The 22,358-nt window shown below is 25.8% G+C and overlaps 1 protein-coding gene across 2 annotated transcripts in view; it reads left to right on the top strand.

Annotated features, from left to right (window-relative positions):
* The window catches only part of LOC149878288 (uncharacterized), a 28,340-nt gene that overhangs the window by 3,637 nt on the left and 2,345 nt on the right, over positions 1 to 22,358 (top strand). For both annotated transcript variants that reach the window (XM_090072644.1, XM_090072645.1), the window contains exons 6-29: positions 1,320 to 1,456; positions 3,425 to 3,566; positions 4,172 to 4,233; positions 4,342 to 4,510; positions 4,792 to 4,877; positions 6,009 to 6,120; positions 7,549 to 7,623; positions 8,032 to 8,111; positions 8,698 to 8,801; positions 9,110 to 9,291; positions 9,437 to 9,589; positions 10,996 to 11,133; positions 11,302 to 11,429; positions 11,964 to 12,165; positions 12,397 to 12,498; positions 12,953 to 13,090; positions 13,391 to 13,495; positions 15,083 to 15,157; positions 18,442 to 18,611; positions 18,916 to 19,030; positions 19,243 to 19,491; positions 19,617 to 19,727; positions 19,963 to 20,061; positions 22,051 to 22,136. In XM_090072644.1, the coding sequence (XP_089928770.1) occupies positions 1,320 to 1,456; positions 3,425 to 3,566; positions 4,172 to 4,233; positions 4,342 to 4,510; positions 4,792 to 4,877; positions 6,009 to 6,120; positions 7,549 to 7,623; positions 8,032 to 8,111; positions 8,698 to 8,801; positions 9,110 to 9,291; positions 9,437 to 9,589; positions 10,996 to 11,133; positions 11,302 to 11,429; positions 11,964 to 12,165; positions 12,397 to 12,498; positions 12,953 to 13,090; positions 13,391 to 13,495; positions 15,083 to 15,157; positions 18,442 to 18,611; positions 18,916 to 19,030; positions 19,243 to 19,491; positions 19,617 to 19,727; positions 19,963 to 20,061; positions 22,051 to 22,136 (3,020 nt within the window). The remainder of the gene's footprint in view (positions 1 to 1,319; positions 1,457 to 3,424; positions 3,567 to 4,171; positions 4,234 to 4,341; positions 4,511 to 4,791; positions 4,878 to 6,008; positions 6,121 to 7,548; positions 7,624 to 8,031; positions 8,112 to 8,697; positions 8,802 to 9,109; positions 9,292 to 9,436; positions 9,590 to 10,995; positions 11,134 to 11,301; positions 11,430 to 11,963; positions 12,166 to 12,396; positions 12,499 to 12,952; positions 13,091 to 13,390; positions 13,496 to 15,082; positions 15,158 to 18,441; positions 18,612 to 18,915; positions 19,031 to 19,242; positions 19,492 to 19,616; positions 19,728 to 19,962; positions 20,062 to 22,050; positions 22,137 to 22,358) is intronic.

The raw sequence follows: 22,358 nt of genomic DNA, 5'->3' as shown, positions 1-22,358 counted from the left end.
ACAATATCCACTTCCTACTTTTAACTGCTTCTACTAGCAATCCTAGTATCAAATTCAAAAAGTTTACTAGTCTCCAAGGTTTATTATCCCAGTACCAAAGCAGGAAAACACAAGTATTTGCACCATTGCAAGAAACAACACAAGTTGGCTCTAAAATATAAGATTGACACAGCAGATTACATATATAGTGAGCCTGTACAAAGTATTCCCATCAAATTCCAATTATCAAATTTACTACAACGGATACTATAAAGAATCGTGTAGAGTATGTAGAGTTATAAAGTTAAAAAGATTGTAAGTTTTACATTAAAACACTAAAAAGCCAAATAGAAACTGAGTCTGAAAGAAACAACTATTTTTTGTTAAGACTTTAAAGTAAGAAGGCAAGCAAAAACTGGCTGCTTATTCTAAGCTATACAGCAGTGTTAAAAATAACATTAGTTTAAAATTGTTCTAGTTGAAAAATAATGTTAGTTGAAGATTTTAATTAAATAACATTTTTTAATCAAGTTTTAATTGATTTTTTTTTTTTTTTTAAAAAAAAGTGACTGGTTGATAGCACTCTTTCTAATAGTTAACCTGTTCATAATAAACTACAAAGTTTTCAAGTATAAAGTGACTGGCTGACTTTATGATAGCACTCTTTCTAATAGTTAACCTGTTCACCATTTCCGTCATAACAATGAAGAAGCAGCAGGCTCAATGAACTATACCACATTGTATGACCAGATGGAATCCCTTCGAAACAAAACCAAATACAAAATGAAAATAAATGCAATAAAGGTTTACACATTTTTACACAACTTTTGACAAATAACAAAGAAAGTTACTAAAGACATTACAATATATCACAAAGAAGATTATCAAACAGACCTGATGATTAAAAACAAGATTTTTAGTACATGGTCCAAATTAAAACAGTACCCTGCTGTACCTTAGTGTCATTAAAAACAATTGGTAAAAGGAATAATGCAAAATATATCACCATAATGCCAAGCCTCCTTAATAACTTGCGTAAGTGTGTGTGTGTGTATATATGTATGGTACATTAATTACACATGTTAAATGTGTTGAAAGCATATACATTTTTGTGTAACTGGCACATCTAGAGATATCTAAAAAATCTAGAGGAAATTTTAACAAACTTTAGTTGGAGCAAATATGTCAAAACTTACTCAAAATCCAAATTTTGTATTTTTTTAATAATGCTAGTTTTTTGAGTTAACACAATTTATTATAAATACAGTGTTACGGTCATTTCATTCTACATAATTTTATTGTAATTATGCATTATTTTTTTATTTTCTTATTCTTTTTAGCTTTTTTTACATTTTTGTGAAAAGTTGCTTTTGAAAGTGTTATGGGTAAGATGTCTGCTTCATGATCAAAATGATGTTTTATCTGCAAAAGTGTGCACTACTGTTGATGAAATTTTAAAAAATGTCATCCTTCAAAGGTAATTTTAAGAAGAAATTTAAAACTAATCTTGTTCTTTTGATTAATTGTATAAAATATTTTCAGGAATGATTAGAAATATCTGCTGTTTATAAAGATTTTTATATAAGTAATTTCATCTCACAGAGTCAAGTCACAAAAATTTAAACTTTGCTTTAAGTTACAAGGAGTGGAACAAAAGTAAAAGATTTCAGAATTTGATTATTGCAAGAAAATGATTTTTCATCAGTACTAAAATGTGTGTAGCTTATCAATGAGTTGCTATCAAAAATAGTGGAACTTAACTGCAACATATTGCATATTGCAATATGTGGCAGTTAACTGTATTGTATTGCAATTACACGTGTAATAATTAAGAATGTTATAAAATTAAAATAGGAAAAATAAATAAACTATATATTTATCATAGTAAGAGTAACTAACAATAAATTATTATTGATATTTTAGTATTTGAAAGAATTCTAAAACCAAAATCAACAATAGTTGAAAAAAATACTAAGCAATCAGGACATTAAGAACAACAAACAAGAAAAATTTATTAGGGATAGAAAAAAAACAAATTAGTTGTGAGGTTGACCTCACAATTGTTTTTCTTTTTTTAGGGAAAACTAAAACAGAAAACCACTTTTTTATCATAACATAATCAGTTTTTAAGTGCTCTGTCCTAACTTTTAACCCTATTACAACTATGCTATCATTCATAATTGTTAATAAATTGTTCAAATGAACAATTTCAAAAAAAAATTTTCAAAGTTTTTAATGTTATTACTTACAAATGAGAAGGAAAACTAAATAGAAAATTAAAAATTTAAACTAATTTTAATCTAAATTTTTACTAATTGTTTAATTGACTGCAGAGTTAAACTTTTAAATTTTCTATTGAAGTTTATGTTATTTATGTTGCAGGTGAAAAATATTAATTTAAGGATTGTGGATCATGGCCGTGATCCACAATCCTTAAATTAATAGTTAATAGTTTAGTTTTGTTACTAACAACCTAAACTAAAGTCTCACCATTTCAAATTAACTTAATATTGTTTGAACAAATTTTAAAGATTTGTGTTATTGATATTATTACTATTAGTTAAAGCTGCACAAAAAATAAGTTAATTAACTCACATTCAAAATTTCCCTAATTTTTTTGAGTCCTAAAAGCAAGAAATGAGAAATTTTTATGAGGAATTTTTTGTCAATTATCAAGACATCACAATTGCATACTCATGACTAGTGATCAACGAAATCTTAAATCATTTGTAAAGTGAGGCTTGTTTTTAAATTTCAATAAAATGCTTCTTATTCTTTCAAAACTTCTTGCAAGTATCCGTATCTTTTTTTGTAGCATGAGGTTCACGCTGAACTGGTATCCTTTTCTTGGCCCAAAATAATTACTTCTCATGCAATAGAAACACTGCTGTCATGAGTAATATAATTTTCTTTCCCATTCTGACATTTTTTCATTGTGGCAATCAGAATTTTCAATCTTCTGACAATTCTTAAGTATAACCTTCAGACAAAATTTAAATTTACCACAAATTTCAATTGAATATTGATGTCTTTTTTTCATTTTTCATATAATATAGGTAATAACTCTGCAGATAAGAAAGTATTATTTGAATTAAATAAAAAATTCTATAAAATTAAAAAAATGCAAAAATACAAAAAAATCATTCCATTAAGTGAATTTATCAATATTAATGAATAAATGCAAAAATTGATACAAAGCTTGTTGAGTTGATGGCAATTTGCACTTTGTTTTAGTCTATTCTCTAAACTTATTATTGTCAAATTTGCTGCTAAAGGTAGTAGCATAAGAAATCAGATTAGTGAAAAAAGACTGTTTAATTAATTTTAAAAAAATATTGTTAAAGTAATTCGTGAAATTATGTAAAAAAAGTTTCTGTAGTTGGATTTGTTCATTTAATCAAGTTATTACAGCTGAATTATGCTAAATTGTGACATGTTTCTTTAGAGATCATATGAATAGTTTAAAGTTGTATCTGAATTACAAATTGAATGTTGTTGATAATGAACCAGCTGCTAAAATGAAGAAAACAGAAAATGACATATATTTCAAAATGTTTTTTGAAAAGTTGGATTTGTGTGAAACAAAGGTAAATGACTTGTTAGAATATTTACTATTTTAATGTTTTTATTAATTGGTTATAAACTTTGCATAGTAATCAGTGAAGATTTTATGCAGAGATTTTTTTTTTGCTGAATTATTTTTATAAAATACCTACATAGAGGCACCAAAGAACTGGATCCACTAGCAGACATGCTAAAGGATTCAAATGAATAATGCTAGTTTCAAAAAAATATGACTCCTGTCCACACAACTCGCATAGTCAAAGATTATATGAACAAAAATGAAATTTAATGCCCTGGCCATCACCAGATTTGTATTCAGTTGAATTTATTGGGGCTTGGATGGACAAATTAATCCAAGTCCAAATAAGTTCCATAAGTAACCTAAAACAATAACTAGATACCATTTGTAGAAGAGATCCAACCAAAATTTGCAGCAATCTTGTTAAATAAATGCAAAAGAGATGCACAAAAGCACAAAGCATAATCACTCTAATGCAAGATTTATTGAGAATTTTTTTGAAAAAAATTAAAGCTTAATATCTTTAGTTTGTATTTTATAGTACTCTTGATAAACTTTAAATGTCTTTTTTTTAATTTGTTACCATGGTTACTTACAAATTTATTTTAGCTGCAATGTTTCCTTCTGAAAATGGTTCCTACTTTGTATAAAATGCTGATTGTTACAGTTAGGTAGGATATTTAAAGTTAGGCATAGATATTTTAGGTATGATCTTTTTCATAAAAAAATTATTTAAAGTTATGAAATGTATTTGTAAGTTGTTTTTTTTATTATTGTAGAAAACCTTCTTCTACTGCAAATTTAGCATGCCATGAAACATTTGAACTTCTTAGACATTTTAACTCCCTTTGTCAGTTAAAGAATAATATGCTTAATGAAAATAGATCACTTTCGTTAAAGTGTTTAGAGGAATTATTGAAGGTGGTTGCAGATTATGATGTCTACCAGGTAAAGAGATTTCCAAATAAATTTTTAATTGATATTTTTACATTTTATTACATTTCTGAAATTTTTCATTGAATTAAAAAAATAACTATGATAATTATGCTAATTATGCTCAGTTGCTCTGAATTGATTTGTTTTAATTTCTTTAACTTTTTTGAAATTTTTAATTAAGGTTTAAGTTTTTCAAAATTTTTATTTCTTATTGAACTTATTTCAGTTTCAGTTTTTTTTTTCAGGGTGTTGTTTTTTTTAGGGTGTTGCTTTTTACTGTGTTATTTTTTCAGCGTGCAGAAGATACATCTAAAGGAAGTCAATTTTTCAATTGGATGGTAGATATGCTATACTCAGCAATTGGGTGTTACCTTGATAGGTACAGTTAAATGTAATTATTCAGTTTGTAAACAATTTATACCTTTTATATGGCCAAATATGATACATTCCTTTTATTGATTCCTTTTTGGAATCATTATTGATTCCTTTTTGGAATCATTGACAAATTTTATTTTATTTGTTCATGTTGACAACTTTTCACTTTATCTCCACTATCTCTTTAATGTCTCTTTATCACTCTTCTCTTTACCATATTTCTTTACCATGTCTCTTTTTCTCTACACTCATCACCATGTCTTTTTATCTTTACTTTTTCTTTACATTTTATTATCTTTTTTTATTAGCTAAAGCTGCAGCATGTTCTTGTCACTTGTAATTAAATTATGACATCATTTTTATCTTGTAATTAAATTTTTATTTTTTATCAACATATTTTTATCCTATAATTAAATAAAGATTATTAGTTATAATATATAATATAAGATATAATTAAAAAAAAGATATTTTTAGAAAAAGAATCTTTAAAGTTTTTTTAAAAAAAATTTAAACGTTCATTTAGTTTATAGCTTTTTGTAACATAATTCTCAATAAATTCAAATCAAACTTACCTTTAAAAATCTATTTGTTGTTTGCAGAGAACATTTAGTACCTGTAAAACATTGCATAATAATTTTGTTTTTGTGCAAAGAATGTTAGCAAGTAAACAAATAATTCAGAAATTTTTAACTCAGAATTTTCTTATTCAAAACTTTTTAATTAAAAAATAAATTTTGATAAAATATGCACTTAGAACTTTAAAATCTGTATTTAGAATATTCAATAGTAAAAATATTTAACATGTAATTCAGTTGAAACTTTTTTTTATTTATAATAGATAAATTTATATATATTTAACTTGCAAATATAAGTAAATATTTAATTTATTTGGTACATTTATATATGTACTTACAGCAAATAATTTCAAAAAATGAGGATTTTTTTAATAGAGAACTAATAAATGTATAAATACATATATACAAATGATGTAAAACAATATTTACAAATAACGTAAAAGTAAATGTGTAATGAGTTAAATAGTAATTTCAGTTTTCCTATTTTAATTTTTTTTACTTGTTTATTTTTTTGATTAATTTATTACTTATTATAAAATTTTTTTTCAATAAAAATTAAGCAAAGATGATGATCAAATATCAATTCTTCATACAATATCATTGTTTTTAAAAATAAACCATTTGGTGGTAGAAGGTTTTCTTGGACAGATATGGGTGATTTGCTTAGAGAAGGTAAAATATCTTTAACAACTTTATGAAAGTTTCTTTTTTATTTCAAAGTGTTTTTTTATTTTAGAAAGAAGGGTTAGGTGATTTTAGTGTTACAATTTGGTGGGTATAAGAGTTTTTAATCAGAGTGCTTAATTTTGTGCTTATCAATACTTAAGACTACTAAACCTTCTGTTAATTTGTCTGTATATTCTTATAACTTACCAAAAAATCAATTTATGTTGAATGCAATTTATATGTTAGGACTGCCTGCAACAACAACTTTGTTAATTGATCTTGTTCTTTGAAAAACATAATTTACCACTTGTAAATAAGTGTGTCCCAGATGGAGCCTAAAGATGGGCGATGGAAGTTCAAAAAACATTTTAATGTGTTTTGCACTTTAATTGCCCATATTTATTAGAACTTTTCAAGGCTTTTACAAATCTGAAGTCTTGATTTATGCTATTAAGAATCATTTTAAGAAAGAAAAAGAGAATGAAATCAGAATAAAAAAATTAAGAATATACATTTGTTTGATTTTTGACGCAGTTCACACTACTTGAATATTTATATTCATTAATATTTAGTGAAGGTTTCTTCAATATTCTGAAACTAATTATTAGTTCATAATTTTTATGAGTGTGTCTCCAGAAGTTTGTATAAATATACAGGTAGAAATTAAGGAATATGATTGGATTTATGTAGAAATGTATCAGAAACTTATAGACTATACTATGAGTCAGGATGAAAATCTAGTTAACTTAACAAAGATGACATCTGTGCTGTAATATATTTGAACATTAACTTTAAATTTTCTGCACAAATTCTCTCCTCTTTTTTGACCAGCAATAACTTAACAGGTTTGTTATAATTAATGCCATATGTTGATATATGCTAATATAATAAGTTTGCAATAATTATCATAGTTCATGTGATCAAAGGCAAAGATCTTTATCTGAAATTCCAGTCCAGAATATTTTTAAAGAATTATAAGCAAATATAAAAAGAAAGTATAGCTTTGATAAAAAGTAAAGCTTTGCTGGATATTATAAAAGCATTATTAACAAAAAAAAGGAGCTATGCTAAAGTACACAAAATTTCCTGTAAAAATATCATTTGAAGTAACAGTGAAAAACATTAAGCTGCACCCAAATTTCATTTTAGCAATTACAAATTTATATACAACTTTTTATGAAAAGATTACTTTGTTAGCTGTGTGATGTAAAATTAAAAGTTAAAAAAAAAAGAGATGTGAAAGTATTAAATTAAATTGGACCCGCACTTCAGATTTAAAATGTAGAATCAAATGAGTATAAAATTTCAGAAATAGAATGCTATGACAAGCCAGATGTATCATCTAATGGCTATGAATTGCAAAATATGTATTTATCTTGAACAATATGTTGCTTTTCTTTTTTTAAGTAATAGATATTATTTGCTCATTTCTAGAAATCCATTTCTGTTACAAAAGAAGCAGATATTTTGCTTTGTGATTTGCTCACAGTTTATCATAAGTTGCATCAGGTTATTTTGTTTTTACTTAAATTGTGTTATCATAAATATTTATTATAAACTTTTTTTATGATAGCTTCATTTAATGATAACTCCTGTTAATTTACTGATACATTTAATGATAACTCCTATTAATTTACTGATACATTTAATGATAACTCCTATTAATTTACTGATACATTTAATGATAACTCCTATTAATTTACTGATTTTAAGAAAAAAATTTTAAAATTTGAGTTGCAACTGTTACATATTTTACATTTGTAAAATATGTAAAATATGTTTGGCATCCATTTTTTTTTTTTTTTTTATTCAAAGTTTTCATTTATTATAATAAATAAATTTCCTGTAAATAATTACAAATCAACTTAAGTATTTTTTCATGAATTTTTGAACTTAATAAAAATGATCTTTATTTAGCTTGACAAACTCATGATGACATTTAATATTGGTTCAGAATTTGAGAATGGCATCATGCTTCAGGATTCTTTTATTGAGAAGTAAGGAAAAAAAAAAAAAATTTTTTTAATGCTTTTTAATTAAAATCAAAAATAAAAAAATTTTTAAAAAATATATATCTGTTTTAAAAAATAAATATTTATTTTTAAAAATAAAAAGACTTCTTTTAAAACATATAGTGAAACTATTTTTTTTGAAATTATTTTTTTTTTTTAGAAAATGAAATGAATTTTTATTTTCATAGGCTTAGATTTTCATGATTATTATATAAAAGCAATCTAGCCCAATGTTCTTGCTCTGATTTGATGCAGTTCCCCATTTAAAAAAACGAGAAACCCATTATTTTTAGATACAGTTATGATGTTTTTAATAGCACATTTTAAAAACTTCCTTTATAAAAGTATTAGTTATTAAGTAGGTGATTATGTTGTATGTAACCCTAAGGTTTATTAAAACTTGAAACTGCTGATATCTGAGTTTTTAATTTCTTTCTTTTTCTTTTTACATCCTTTAAGTTTTAAACATTTAAGAGTTTTTCTTTAAATGAATTTGTTTTATGGCTAAAAAACGATGATATGTTAATCTTTCAATCTATCTTTTTTATTTTTGAAATTTACATATCTTTAGGTACTCAGCCACAATATTAGAATTAGAAGTATTGCAAGCATGTGCTCTTTCAGAAATATTTCTAACAAAACTTAAACAGGTATCAAAAGAAACATCTGAAGCAGGTAAAAATGGCAAAAGTGAAAGGAAACTTTCATTAATGTAAATGTGAATTGATATATATGTTGCTGTTCTATATGTTGTTGTTAATATAGCAACATATAGCAAAACAACATAGAACAAGAAGTAGAAACAAAAAGCAAGGAAATAGCTATTAACAAGAAATAACAAGAAATATATTATTCAGAGGTCCAGTCAGCTATTCATTTGTGAATGCAAATTTTCACAAATTCAATAAATTCTTGTTAAAAATACTAATTTAATTTTGTAGCTTTCAAAATTATAATTTACTGTTGTCGCTAACTATATTTAGATTGCTTTATATTGGAAAATGAAGCATTTTTATTATGCTATCTGGTTCTTACTAATGCTTCTGTTATACCAATAAATGGTTACATGAAGCCTGCATTGCAAACTTTCATAGACATGCTAGATACTCTTAGCACTGAAGCCAACAGAATACACACCTTGCCTATCAAAAAGAAAGAATCCAAGGTTTGAAAATATTGTTATATATATATTGTTATATATATTGTTAGAAGTTTAAAACTTTTCTCTTTAATTGTTTTATTTAATTTAATTGTTTAACATTTTTTATATTTATATATAGCATAATTTTTTATATTTTTTTTTTATCCAGATGAGGATCTTAAACACTTCACTATTGGTTAATTATAGTGTCTTAAGTGTTCAGTTTCTTTTACAACAATACTCCCTTTGTGATATGAAAATGGAAATGAGGCTAATTGATGACATAAAGGATAATGATACTGCTGTGCAAAAATACTTAAAGGTTAGTTAAAATGTAGGACTAGGGTGTATTCCATGTTAGGAAATCAAAGAAAAGTAAGATAAACGCACAATCTGCAATAAAAATCTCAAAAAAAAGTTCATTTTTACTGATATCTCTAATAATATCATTTATTGATAAAATACTTTTCTGTTAGTAAGAAGCTGTCTATGGGCAGTTGTTTCATAGGATGTTGTTTCAATAGATGCCAAAATGTCTACTTTTATGAACTCTGTTTAATTTTTTTTTTTTTCATTTTTACTTTCCTATTTGTTTAAATCATACACTTTACTGAAAATGGGGTGATATACTGTAATAGTTGCAGTTCATTAAAGTTCACATCGATGATATCTAATAATTGCAGAAATCTAAAACAAGATGTCTGTAAGACAGTAAGTCTTATAATAGGTGGAAAATGAAAGAGAAAAAGCAATATAGTTCCAAATCCCAGGTGAACTGCTGGCAGTTCCACTTTCATGGTACTCTAGCTACTTATGGTTGGCTATTAAAAGCATAGCAATTCTTATCTTAAGTATAAGCTATCTTTTGCACCCACCTTGCAAACTTGGGTGTTCAAAATTGTGCAACTGTGTAGGAGTTTGAGGATGGTTTTTTTTGAAAAATTTATTTTATCTTGAAGATTGAAGTGTTTTTAAATGAAATTTTGCAATTCTTTTGATTCAATTTTGACAGTTAACACTGCCAATAATCTTAATAGAATTTTAATCAGCATTTTTCTGTTTTTCAGCTTAAACAACATCAGTTTTTAAACCCCCTTGTATTCCATTGTTATAAGAGCAATTTCTAAGCTTAAAATTTTGTAAAAATTTGAATATTCTAATGATTAGTTTTAAAAAAAATCTTCTTGAACACCTCTGAGTAAATCACACTCAATCAAAATATAAATCAAAACATATAAATCTTTTTTCTTAGTTTGCACAGTTCTTTTAACATTATTAAACACTGTTTTCTCTGTACAATAATGATTAGTTATTATTTCTAGAGTAAATATTTTAATGGCTCTTTCTTTCCTTATTGCATATTTGAAAATGCTGTTCTTGTCTTTTAACAAAATAGGGTTACATCTGTTATGTGTATTATTACCATAAGATGCTTAGATTCTATAACACAATAAAAATCATTCAAAAATAAGAGAACTTACAAATTAGGAAAATAACTTTTTATGGCAGATACTCTGAGAATTTTAGTTTTTAATGCAAAAGGTTTAACGGAAAATAAGTGAGTTTAAAAGAAACTTTAGTGAGTATAAATCTTCTTTCTAGTATATATATATATATATATATATATATATATATATATATATATATATATATATATATATATATATATATATATATATATATATATATATATATATATTTAACAAGACTTCCTTTCTCACATTATAGGCCTGCCTATCTATATTAATGTCAGACAATGGCAATGGTACATGTAATCCAATCAATTTGGAAAGTTTGTTTAATTCATACCTATCAGACAAGCAGTTCAATTTTTCAAATCTTTTTGGAGACTTTTCAAAATTTAATGTAAGTGCTTGTAAGAACAAAGACGATCAATCTTTTTTTCCTGCCTAACACATTGCAATTAAAAGTGTAAAGAATGTGTAATTAGTGTAATAATTAGTGTTATAATTAGTGTAAAGAATCAAATAATTAAAAAAAGGTCATCCAGTGTAAAGAATTTATTTGCTTTAGATTCTCAAGATGACTGAAGAAAGTCTCTGGTATTACCTGTTCCAATTAATAGAAGACAATTTTTTTGTTTTCACCAATACACCAATCATTAACAAGTATACAAATATTGCATGGAAAATTCATTACAGGTAATTTTACTTACAGAATGCTAAATACTAGATAAAGTTGTTGCAATACCAATACCCCTAGGTTTTTGCTCTAACACATTTCTAAGCATTAACTTTCAGCTTCATTATTATTATTATAAATTACACTAATACTTATTAACAATTATGATTTAAGTGATGCTAATAGTTTTTTATAGTTATTAAGATTTGCTAATAGTTATTAAAAACTATTAAGGTTTCTCAAATTTGTATTGCTTACTATAATAGCGGTTGACAAAAAAAGTTTTATATATATATATGTATATATATATGTGTGTGTGTGTATATATATATATATATATATATATATATATATATATATATATATATATATATATATATATATATATATATATATTACCATAATGGTTGTAATAATAACAATTAAAACCATAATGATTTTAAGTATGTATATATATATATATATACATATTTTAATCATTATGGTTTTAATTGTTATTATTACAACCATTTTTATTAAAACTAAAACATAACACCTGTTTGAAACCATTTTAGACATGATAAGAGTGATGAAGGTACATCTCTATACATGCTAGAATGCTATAACAGTATTGAATTTCAAAGCTCTTTAGTTCATTCAATAAAGACAACATTTAATGAAATTGTACCTTTCAAGTTTGTTAATGAAGAAAGTTTAAAGCAGACAAAATTATCTGAAAAAGTTGATCATATGAATGACATTTTGACATTACTTCAGGTAAATGGTCTTAACCAAAAATTTTTTTTCAATTTTTCTTTCTTTAACAAGAATTGTTTTAAATTCACATTGAAACATTAACTTTCTTTTCTTTCTTTTTTTAGTTTTTTTCTGAATAAGTTTTTTTTTGTTGTAAAATTAAGATAAAAAGAAAGATGTAACCTAAACATTACTAGTTATTTCTTGTTACAAAATGAAATTTAAAGTCTTCATGTGTTTGTACTTATTTAGGGGGTAATCTCTTTGCCATTGGTTTATTTTACAGAACCAAATTTGTATACATTGTCATGTATGATCTTGCATGTTCTTAAGCAATTTGAAACCACTCCTCAGGTGAGATAAATCAATTTATGTTTTTGCAATTTATTGATTTATCTTTTTTTTTTTTTTAAGTGTAATACTAAAATGATTTGCAGTACATTTTATTTATCATATAAGTAAAATGTTAAGTATTTAAAAAATATTTAGCATTAAATAAATTTCTAATAAATATTAAGTATTTAACCAAAACCATATCTCAATCTCTAAAATTCAATCAATTTCTAAAACTTAAAATATTCCAATATTTTTGATGTTTATATATATTTTAGATGTTTATTAACTAATAGTTTCTTAATTCTGTGCATCGCTCATTTTGTTTTAGAAATTTTTTAAAGTTAAAAAAAGAAGATATTTTTTATTTTTGTTGTAAATTGACGTTACTTAAAATAGTTTTGAAATATTTTTCAATATTTCAAAGAAAATATCAAACAAAGTTAATTTGGTAAATTTTTAAATCCTATTTTAGATAAACAAAGCATGTCTGGATTGCTTGCGAATAATTGCTGAAAGTATACTTTCACAATCCTACAATAAAAGTTCAGTTATATTTCATGAAATCTTAAAGTGTGGTTTTAATTTTGCTATGTCAATATCAGATGCAGAGGTAACATGTTTATTAATGAAACAAAAATTTTTTGTAGTATTTGAGAGGGTTTGTATTAGCTATAAAAATATTTTGTAAATTGGCTTCTTAGCTTATGCTTTAAGCTTTATTTTAAAATGATTGCAATCTAATAGTTATTTTCATTATTAATAGTTGTTTTTATTATTAATAGTTGTTTTTATTATTAATAGTTGTTTTTTTTATTAATAGTTGTTTTTATTATTAATAGTTGTTTTTTTTATTAATAGTTGTTTTTATTATTAATAGTTATTTTTATTATTAATAGTTGTTTTTATCTAGAATAACATTTGGGTGAATGAAGAAGCTTTTTTTAAAACATTGTTCTCTGCCATTATAAAATATTCTATGAAAGATGCAACTTTAAATGCAGACCTTGTCAGAAGTGTGAGTAACTTTTTCAGGTTTCTTTATAATGAGAAAAAAAAAATTTGTGCTCATTTTATTATTTATTTTTTTTGTTTCCAGTTTTAAGATTATTACCTAGCAACGGCTCATTATGTTATCTTAAAAATCCTTTTCAAAATGGCAAAATTATAAAATGGCAAATTCATTAAGGAATAATTGCAAGAACCTGCAAAAACAAGACAATCATATTGAGCAAAATCATTCTTTTCTGTTTATAAATATTGGTTGAAGAGCATGAAAGTGAATAGGGAATTAATTACCCCAAAATTAATCTTTGATCAATTACAATAAAAATTTTTTTGTCACCATCATGTCTTAATTTTTTTGTTTAAAAGTTTTTATCATTAACTTCCCAAAAAAAAAAGGTATTTTAAGCTAATTGTGTCTCAATATGTTTGGATAGACTCACCCGGCAATCTCCTACCACAAAAGCTTTTTTTAAAAAAAATTTCAGTAACTTAGTTCTCTTGCAAATGTTTCACTAGGATGAGAATTTAGGATCTTCAATCTGTGAAAGAATTTTTTGACAAAGTTGAGGTTTAAGGACAAATAGAAGAAAAAAAGGGAATGCAGTTCGGAATATCAATGGTTTGAAGATATTATGAAAGAGCTCACTTGTTGCTCTTACTGTTTAATTAATATTCAATTTCATATGCAGTTGAATGCTTTAATGATTCAGAACTTTCCCTAAAACCTACAAATGTCCTCACAATTTGCTGAAACAAGTTTTCAGGTGTTGTTTTATTTCATAAGAGTTCAAAATAGGTACTGAGTGTAAACTTTGTCATTTAACTCTATATCTTTGAAAATTGTTTTATTGCAATAGAGACAAAGAGAGTTGACTAAAAATGAAATTTATTCAAAATAAAATTTAATCTTAACTTTGATCACTGGATGAAAGATAAAAATTTTTGTAAAAGTATTAAATATGTGTTTTGCAATTAAAATGTTCTTAAATGTTGAATCTAGTTTTTAAAAAACTTGCATAAACAGATAATAAACATGGGAATAAAGTTTTTTTTTAAATACAGCACACAATTCTTGTTGAATTTGAATTGAACTAAAGTTGAACTGAAATTTTTTTTTTTTGTTAGAACTTATTTAACAACTTTTAATGAAAGAAAAAACTCAGGTTTTTTTATTTTTCAGGGAGGAAAGAACAAAGCTAATTTTGATTGAGAAAAAATAAAGAAACCAAATGGAGAGAGAGACAGCAAATTAATATTTGATATCATAAAAATCTTAAAATAAAGTCATAACTGGAGGAATTTGTAACTAACCTGTCGCTTTACTGAAGATATTTACTGAAAATGGAAATTTTAGTTAAAAATAAGAAAACCTAATCTTTTAAACAAATGTTACTAATAATTACTCCTTAAAAAAAATATTTATAAACAAAGCATTAGTGCTGTAATTATTTAATTTTAAAATCTTGAAGTTTTATGCACTAAAAATTTTTTTCTTTTTGAAGAAAAACAATTAGTTTATAATTTATCAAAATGTTATGTGTAATTTTTTTTTTAATATTATTTAGCATCTATTACTTATTGTATTATTTATTATCAGATATGCTCCCATGTAGATGCTCTCAATCCTAAAGCACTTGGTATTGTGGATAGCCTTTTTCAACTAATGGCTTCAGTGAGTATATTTAAGAAAAATGTATTAATCTAAGTATATTACAGGGTGACCGGAAAGTTCTGTCAGTACTTCACAATCAATTTATTTTTAATGTAATATACATAAACTACTGAAATTACAGTAACAGATCAAGTAACATATGTAGTGTAAGTATATCAAGAATTATTCAAATCGGTCTCCTTTCCAGTCCACTGTCATTGATAATCGATGATGCCATGATTGTATGGCGGCACGAATTGTTTCCATAGGAAATTTTTCCCATTCGCGGATCATCATTCGTTTCATGGAGGCCAAGTTGTGATGTTGTTTAGCATTGACCTTGGACTCCAAAATACCCCACACGCAAAAATTAAGTGGATTCAGGTTGGGAGAGGATGGAGGCCACTCATCCATCATAGGAAAAATTTCTTATGGAAACAATTTGTGCTGCCATACAATCATGGCGTCATCAATTATCATTGACAGTGGACAGAAAAGGAGACCGATTTGAATAATTCTTGATATAACTTACACTACATATGTTACTTGATCTGTTACTGTAATTTCAGTAGTTTATGTATATTACATTAAAAATAAATTGATTGTGAAGTACTGACAGAACTTTCCGGTCACCCTGTATATCAATTATGGTAACTTTAGTTTTTAATGCATTAAATCAAAACAAATTGTTTTCAGTAGTGTTTCTTACCCGGTTAATATAAGCTTATATCTTTTTTCCTTACCTGTTATCATTTGATTTTGGGTAATTAGATATTTTTAAGTTTTCCAAAACTCCTGTAAATTTCTTAAATGAAAAATGTTTCTTTAAGGAAAAACTCCTGTAAAACTCCTTTAAATTTCTTAAAGTTTCTTGTTGGAATTTTGACTAAAATTAAATTAAAAGATAATTAAAATTTATCTCATCAGGTTCTATTGCTTCCATCTTGGTCAATAACTTTGCAGTTAAAGTTATAACACTCTTCTAGTATGCAGATAATGTATGCAAACACTCTTCTAACATGTAATAACTAAAAATCTGGACAAAATTAGAAATGGTATAACTTTTTAACGGAGTTATCTTTTTTAAAAATTTAAAAAATGTAATAACAAAAAACATCTAAATAATAAAAATAAATAGATTTATAAGTTTTTCATGCCATGACGACAAACAGTGTCTACTCTTGTAAATGTGGCGGCAGTTCTATGTCGATTCTTTTAATTGAAAACTCTATTTGCTTTTTAAGTTTGTCGAGGTTTTCAGCTTGCCAGTTTTTGCTGTACACTATTCTCTTAAGTTCAGACCAAAAATCTTCAATTGGATGTAATTCTGGCACATTAGCAGGATTATGCTCTTTTGGTACAAATTCAAAATTTTTTGCTTTGAGATAAGTTTGTACTTTACGTGATTAATGCGACGAAGCTAGATCAGGCCAAAAAACAATATTGTCATTTTTATGATGTTTTTCAATGAAATTCTCCGATCTAACAAGACATTTTGAAATATACACATCTTCATTGACTGCTTGGCCTGATAGAGCAATCTACTGCTGAGAGATTCCCTTTGTAGATAATGCAATCCAAACAAGTAATTTCGGCTCATATTTGTCTTTTCTTTTTTACCTTACATCATTTGATACTGCATTTATGTCAGAAGAGTAAAATCCAGCATTTCCAGAATTATAAGTGTTGCTCAAATAAAAATACAATTCATTGTCAATAATAAAAATTTTTTTTGAAAAATTGAAACCAACCTGCCGCACTTTAAACGAACAGCTGCTTTTTGAGCCAGTGTTCTTTTTGGTGTTTTTGTTTTTTTTACGATAACAAATGCTAGTCTTTTAGTGAATAATTTTGCATATGTTTGCATACGGTTGTGATACATGAAATCATTTTGCAAGACCACGCTGTGAAATACCATCCTTTTGATCAATCAATTTTTTAAGGCACTTTATCTCTTTTACAGGCATCTTTTTTGCTTTGTGACCACTTCCGACTTTTCTTTCTGGTCCTATATTGTTCCCCTTTCTTTTAAGTATATTATAAATAGTAGATTTTGGTATGATCTCCATTTGAAAATGATTAAAAATAAAGTTTTTGTCATCCGGATGCAAATCCAAAAATGCGTACACTTGTTTTCTAAAGGAGTCTTTGTTATAAGCTTTTTTTTTCATTTTTAATTATTCCTAAGTAAATTATTTTTATTAATGCATTTAAAGAATTAAATTTGCAATAAAATAGAAGTGATTGCAATCTAATTAAATTTTTCCTTTGTATTTTTATATTTACACAAACTTTGTACAGGTTTTAGTTCTAAAATGTTAATAATTCACAAAACATAACTAAAAAAAACAACGTAGCTTAAGTAAAATTTTGCAAAAGAAAAAAACCACATAATAGCAATTTAATGAAAAGTCCCTTGTATTGATGCAATAAGCAAATTAATTGCTTTATTAATGCCCTAAACTTCAGACAAGTTGCTAATTGTTTTGCTTAAAAGAGTATTTAAGTCAAATGGTTACATATTGTCATAAAGTCCACAAAATGTCAAAGACCAGTTCATGAAAGCATTTGTTAAAATTTTGAGCTTTATTGATTTCAAAGATTCAAGAAGAATGTTGTTTTTCTATCAGTTTTGATAAATCCACTTTAGTCATAATCTGTTGTTGCATAATTCAGAAATTTGCTAGGTCATGATTGTCTAAGTTCAAGTAGGATTTGGACAATCACACTTAGCAACAAAGACAACAAATTTTAACTGGTTCCAGAGATTACTGGAATAGTAACTTTAACCTCAAAATATCTAGTCCTTTGGGAAGGAAAAACCAATGGATTAAAAATAAGAAAATTATCATCCACCTTACTTTTGATTTATCCTCAAAAAAAAGGTGAAGAGTTGATTTTGAAGTTAAAGAAACAAAACCAAAATGTGAAAAAAGAAAATCTCTTTCAGAGTTTTAAAGTTTGAAAAAATTTAAAGCTACTCAGATATGAACAACTTGGTTCTAAGAACAATAAAAACCAACAATAGTGGGGTCAAAAACTTTTTTTACCAATCGAATTGTTTTCCATAAATAAAAAAGAAACAGATTTGGTGATCTTGTTGATGCTTATTTATTATCTCAGTTTTTTTGCTGCAGTATTGAGTAGAAATGATTAATTATCCAAAATTTCTTGGAGAAAGTTTGAAATTGCCAGCTAACTGGCTTAATTTTTTTAACCCCATAAGGAAATACACATTGATAATTATAAATATTTTGAAATTTAATTTTTTTAAAATTTTTCATTATATGTAACATTTGTTTTAGTTACTTGCTGATCCATTGATAACATCACGAAGTGAACATGCTACTTACCTTTTATTGACAGAAGTTGGAAAACATGTTGTAGAGTACATTAATAAAACTGATTTTGAGTACAAATCGAGTTCTTTGTTTGTTTCACTCTGTAAATGTATCCAGATTGCTCAACAAAAAAGGTGAATGTTATTTTTTTGGATGCAACAAATAAGTTTCTACTTCTGCTTTTGCACTTTTACATTTAATGAAGTTTTTTTTTTCTTTGTTGATGGCTTACAATGAGCAGGTACTTACATCTGGGGAAGATAAACTTTCACATCATCATCTCATCTAGGACTAATAAGATCAATTTTTCATTTTCAAAATTGTCATTTAAATAGTTGTACTTTTTTTTTGGTTTACCATTGTGATAGTGTTTTGATATTGATTGTTTAGACCATGTTGCAATTTTATAGGTAAATTTCTTTTTTTATTATTTTTTAGAGGAGAAAAAAGTCTTTTAAAAGATTTAGAAGATGATCTTGTTGATCTTTTTTTTCGTAATTCATGTAAACTGATCAAAAAGTTGGAGTTAAATGAGATTGAGCTGCAAATTCAGGTTGGTTGCCATAAATTAAAACTTGTCAGTTTATTTCACTTACATTTGTAATTTAAACTTTAATGTTGTTAATTTTAATAACTTAAGTTTTTAGTAAAATCATGAATCTATTTAATAAAACCCTTTGAAAATGTTTTAGAGTGTATGTGAGAAGTTTTGTTTGCCTATAATCTTAAGATGCAGCTAATAAAAGTATTGTCTATCCATTTTAGCAACTTGAATTACTTCAGCTATTATATTTGTCTCCTCTTGAGTTCACACTTCGACTACGCTCAACGATTCAATCAGATGAAAGTTTTCTTGTTTCTAATTTGCTTTGTTCTAAATTTGAAGATCCAATACTTAATGGCGATTCCATCAAGTTGTATATTGAAAAAAGAAATAGTTTAGTTGCATCTATTGTCCTCATGGCAAATGAGCAAAAGATGTTAGCTTTGTTAACTATGCTAAGTGATGCCCTTGTGAGTATGTAATCTTTAAATATATTACAAGTTAAATTGTTAAGTTAAAGATATCAAAAGTTCTACTATGTATGCATTCTTAAAGAATAATTTAATTGTTGTCATTGTGTAACAACTTTAAACAGGTGAAATCCTTACAAAATGATGATTGGGATGTGGTTTTAATATGGGTCATAATTTTGAATTCAAAATGGAAAAAAGCCCATAAAGTTGTGCTTTGGAATGTTATGCCCAAGGTAAGACAAATGCAAATATTTGATTTGTAATTTGAAAACCATAATTCTAATCAATATTGAATAAAAAAGTTTGTTGTTAAAAAAGAAAATGGAAGATAAAAGTTAAAAAAAAATTTCTGGAAAAATTATGACAAATATATGTACGCGTTTGCATAAGTGAGGTTTCTTTTAAGTTAAAAATAATTTTTGTGCATCATAGAGCTGTAAAGGTAATTTTCTAACATATTCTCTGCAGGTTATTATGGCAAGTGTTCATTTACTTTCTCATGCCAAAAGATCTGAACAAGTGGTCTCATCACTAAAGCAGCTCATTGCTATTGTTAATATAACAAAGGTTTGTCTTCAAGTTTTGTGATTGAGTATAAGATTTTTAAGTTGTTTTTCAGGTCAATTCATTCATATTACAAAAGAAATTTTGAAAGATGATTTATTCATGATCACAGAGAACACAAGATCATAATTTTGGCTTCTGCCAAAGTTAGGCAGAAGTCAAAGTTTCTGTTGGACTCTGCAAACTAAAAAACAATACTTTATTTTTACTTTCTGAACCAAAGTAATGTAATTGAAGAACAATTCAAAGTAATGTAATTGAAGTTCAAAACAAAAAATTTATTCACCAAAGTTACTAAAATATAATTTTGTAAAAATTTACAGGCTTTCACTATTTTAAAAGTTTATTTGATCAAATCTGTTGTCAAAAGCATGTCAAATGAACAAAATAAATCACATCAAATTTAAGTTTAATTGAATGTTCTTTATGACTGTTATACTGAATGTTCTCAGTATGACTCAGAATTTCCTATATAGCTCTAACATTTTTTTTTTCAGTAAGTTTACAAATTGAGTAATGTTTCTGTTAAACCATTAGTATGAAGTCTGTTACTTTGAACCTACCCTGCCTGACTAATTTGGCTTTCAAAAAAATTTGTGTCTCTGTTATGCTCATTAATTTAATAGGTTTTAATTCTAATTTCAGACATTTAGTTTTTTACCAAAAGCTCTGCGTTTACCAAGCTTTTGCCTTGAGGTGTGATTATATGCTTCACTAGCTAGAGATTTTGCTGCTCTAGCATTCTGTGCATGAAATATGAAGTTATGATAAAAAATTATGATAAATAATATATTAATATTGTATTAGTTAACATTGTGTTAATGTTTTTAATTTCTTTTTATTTGTAACTGTTGCATTAAACTTTGTGTTGTTTTCTTATTTACAAATAGTAAGTTGAACTTAAAGGTCTGCCATTTTGTTCTTCCTGTCGAAAAACTTGTTTTTGCTGATCAAAAACATTCTGCGTAATTTCCAAAGTTTTAGATTGTGATACATTTGCTTTTTTTAAAAGTATCACTTGTAATTCTAAGTGTTTTTGAAATAAAAAAATTTTAAGGTCTTAATAAAATGACTTTCAATTTGAATGATTGCTTACTAGTTATTCAGATTGAAAGCTAAGTAAGTTACTAATTGCTCTGATGGAAGGTAGAAAGATTACTGTGTTAGTAGTTCTTGATATTGTGCCCTTACGTATTCTAACTGTATCCACAGCTTTAGACAGATTATACCACTTTTGCTATTAGTAGCATCTGCAACTGCTTTTCATTCTTCTTTTGATTCTATGAGACTTGGTTTTTTTATAATTAGATTAAATTTATATATTTGCATTTCTACATAGTTTTTTATTAAAGTTGTTTTAATTGTATGTTGTATTGGTTTAATATTTTATGATTATAAAGAATTGGAATATACCGTAATAATAATTATGATATATTCCAGTTCTTTATAATCATAAAATATAGTATAGTCTGCCAAAAAAATTGGTCTGTAGATAAATATGGTGAGGTATGAACTGTCATAATACTTTGTAACTATGCTAAAATTTACTATTATAACTGCACTAAAATTTACTGTTGCTTATATAGATTTTTTTTTTTGTTACTTGGCAATCAGTTTTAACAAAACAAAAAAAATCAAAATTAGATATGCGCCAGGTATATTATACAAGTTTGGTGCACTACTGAAGTACAAACATGGAAGTTGCAAAATAAAAGATTCACTGTTGCTATATAATTCAGGTGTTTTAAACACGCCTTAAAATTGGTCTTACCATTACATCTGCAATCAACAAATAGTTGATAAATATATTAAAATGTTAAATGCATAACTTGTAGGAGGAGGGAGTGGGGAATGTAAATATATACATTTAGATTGGGCATTTATTCAGGGAGTTAAGAAAAAGCGTTGTTAATAGAAGTGAAGCATCCATTAAAAATACAATGTATTTAAAAGTTTTTTATGGGTACCATTTTTAAAATTTTTTTTTCTTAGAATTCGTTAATGTCACAATACATCACCTGCATTTTCCACGTATTTCCTGTTTTGCATTCGGTCATTAAGTTGTTAAGTAATGACAGGTAATATTTAGTGATTTTGGAATCCATAATAGTTAACTCTTTTGGATTCTCCATTTTTCTTCAAATTTTTTTCCTTTCTTCTTTGAGCCCAAAAACAAAGTTCATTACTTTATTTGATTGTTAGTTGCAAGCATGTTATATTAATCATGTTAATAAATTATGTTATAATTGATTATGTTAAATTAAGCACATTACAGATTTAATTTTTTTTCTTTTTTCTTT

The sequence above is a fragment of the Hydra viridissima genome, unplaced genomic scaffold (genome assembly GCF_058129835.1).
Source record: "Hydra viridissima isolate aposymbiotic clone 2 unplaced genomic scaffold, HvirCarnegie_v1 scaffold_15, whole genome shotgun sequence".
Classification (NCBI taxonomy): domain Eukaryota; kingdom Metazoa; phylum Cnidaria; class Hydrozoa; order Anthoathecata; family Hydridae; genus Hydra; species Hydra viridissima.
This window is presented reverse-complemented; position numbering and strand designations above follow the sequence as displayed.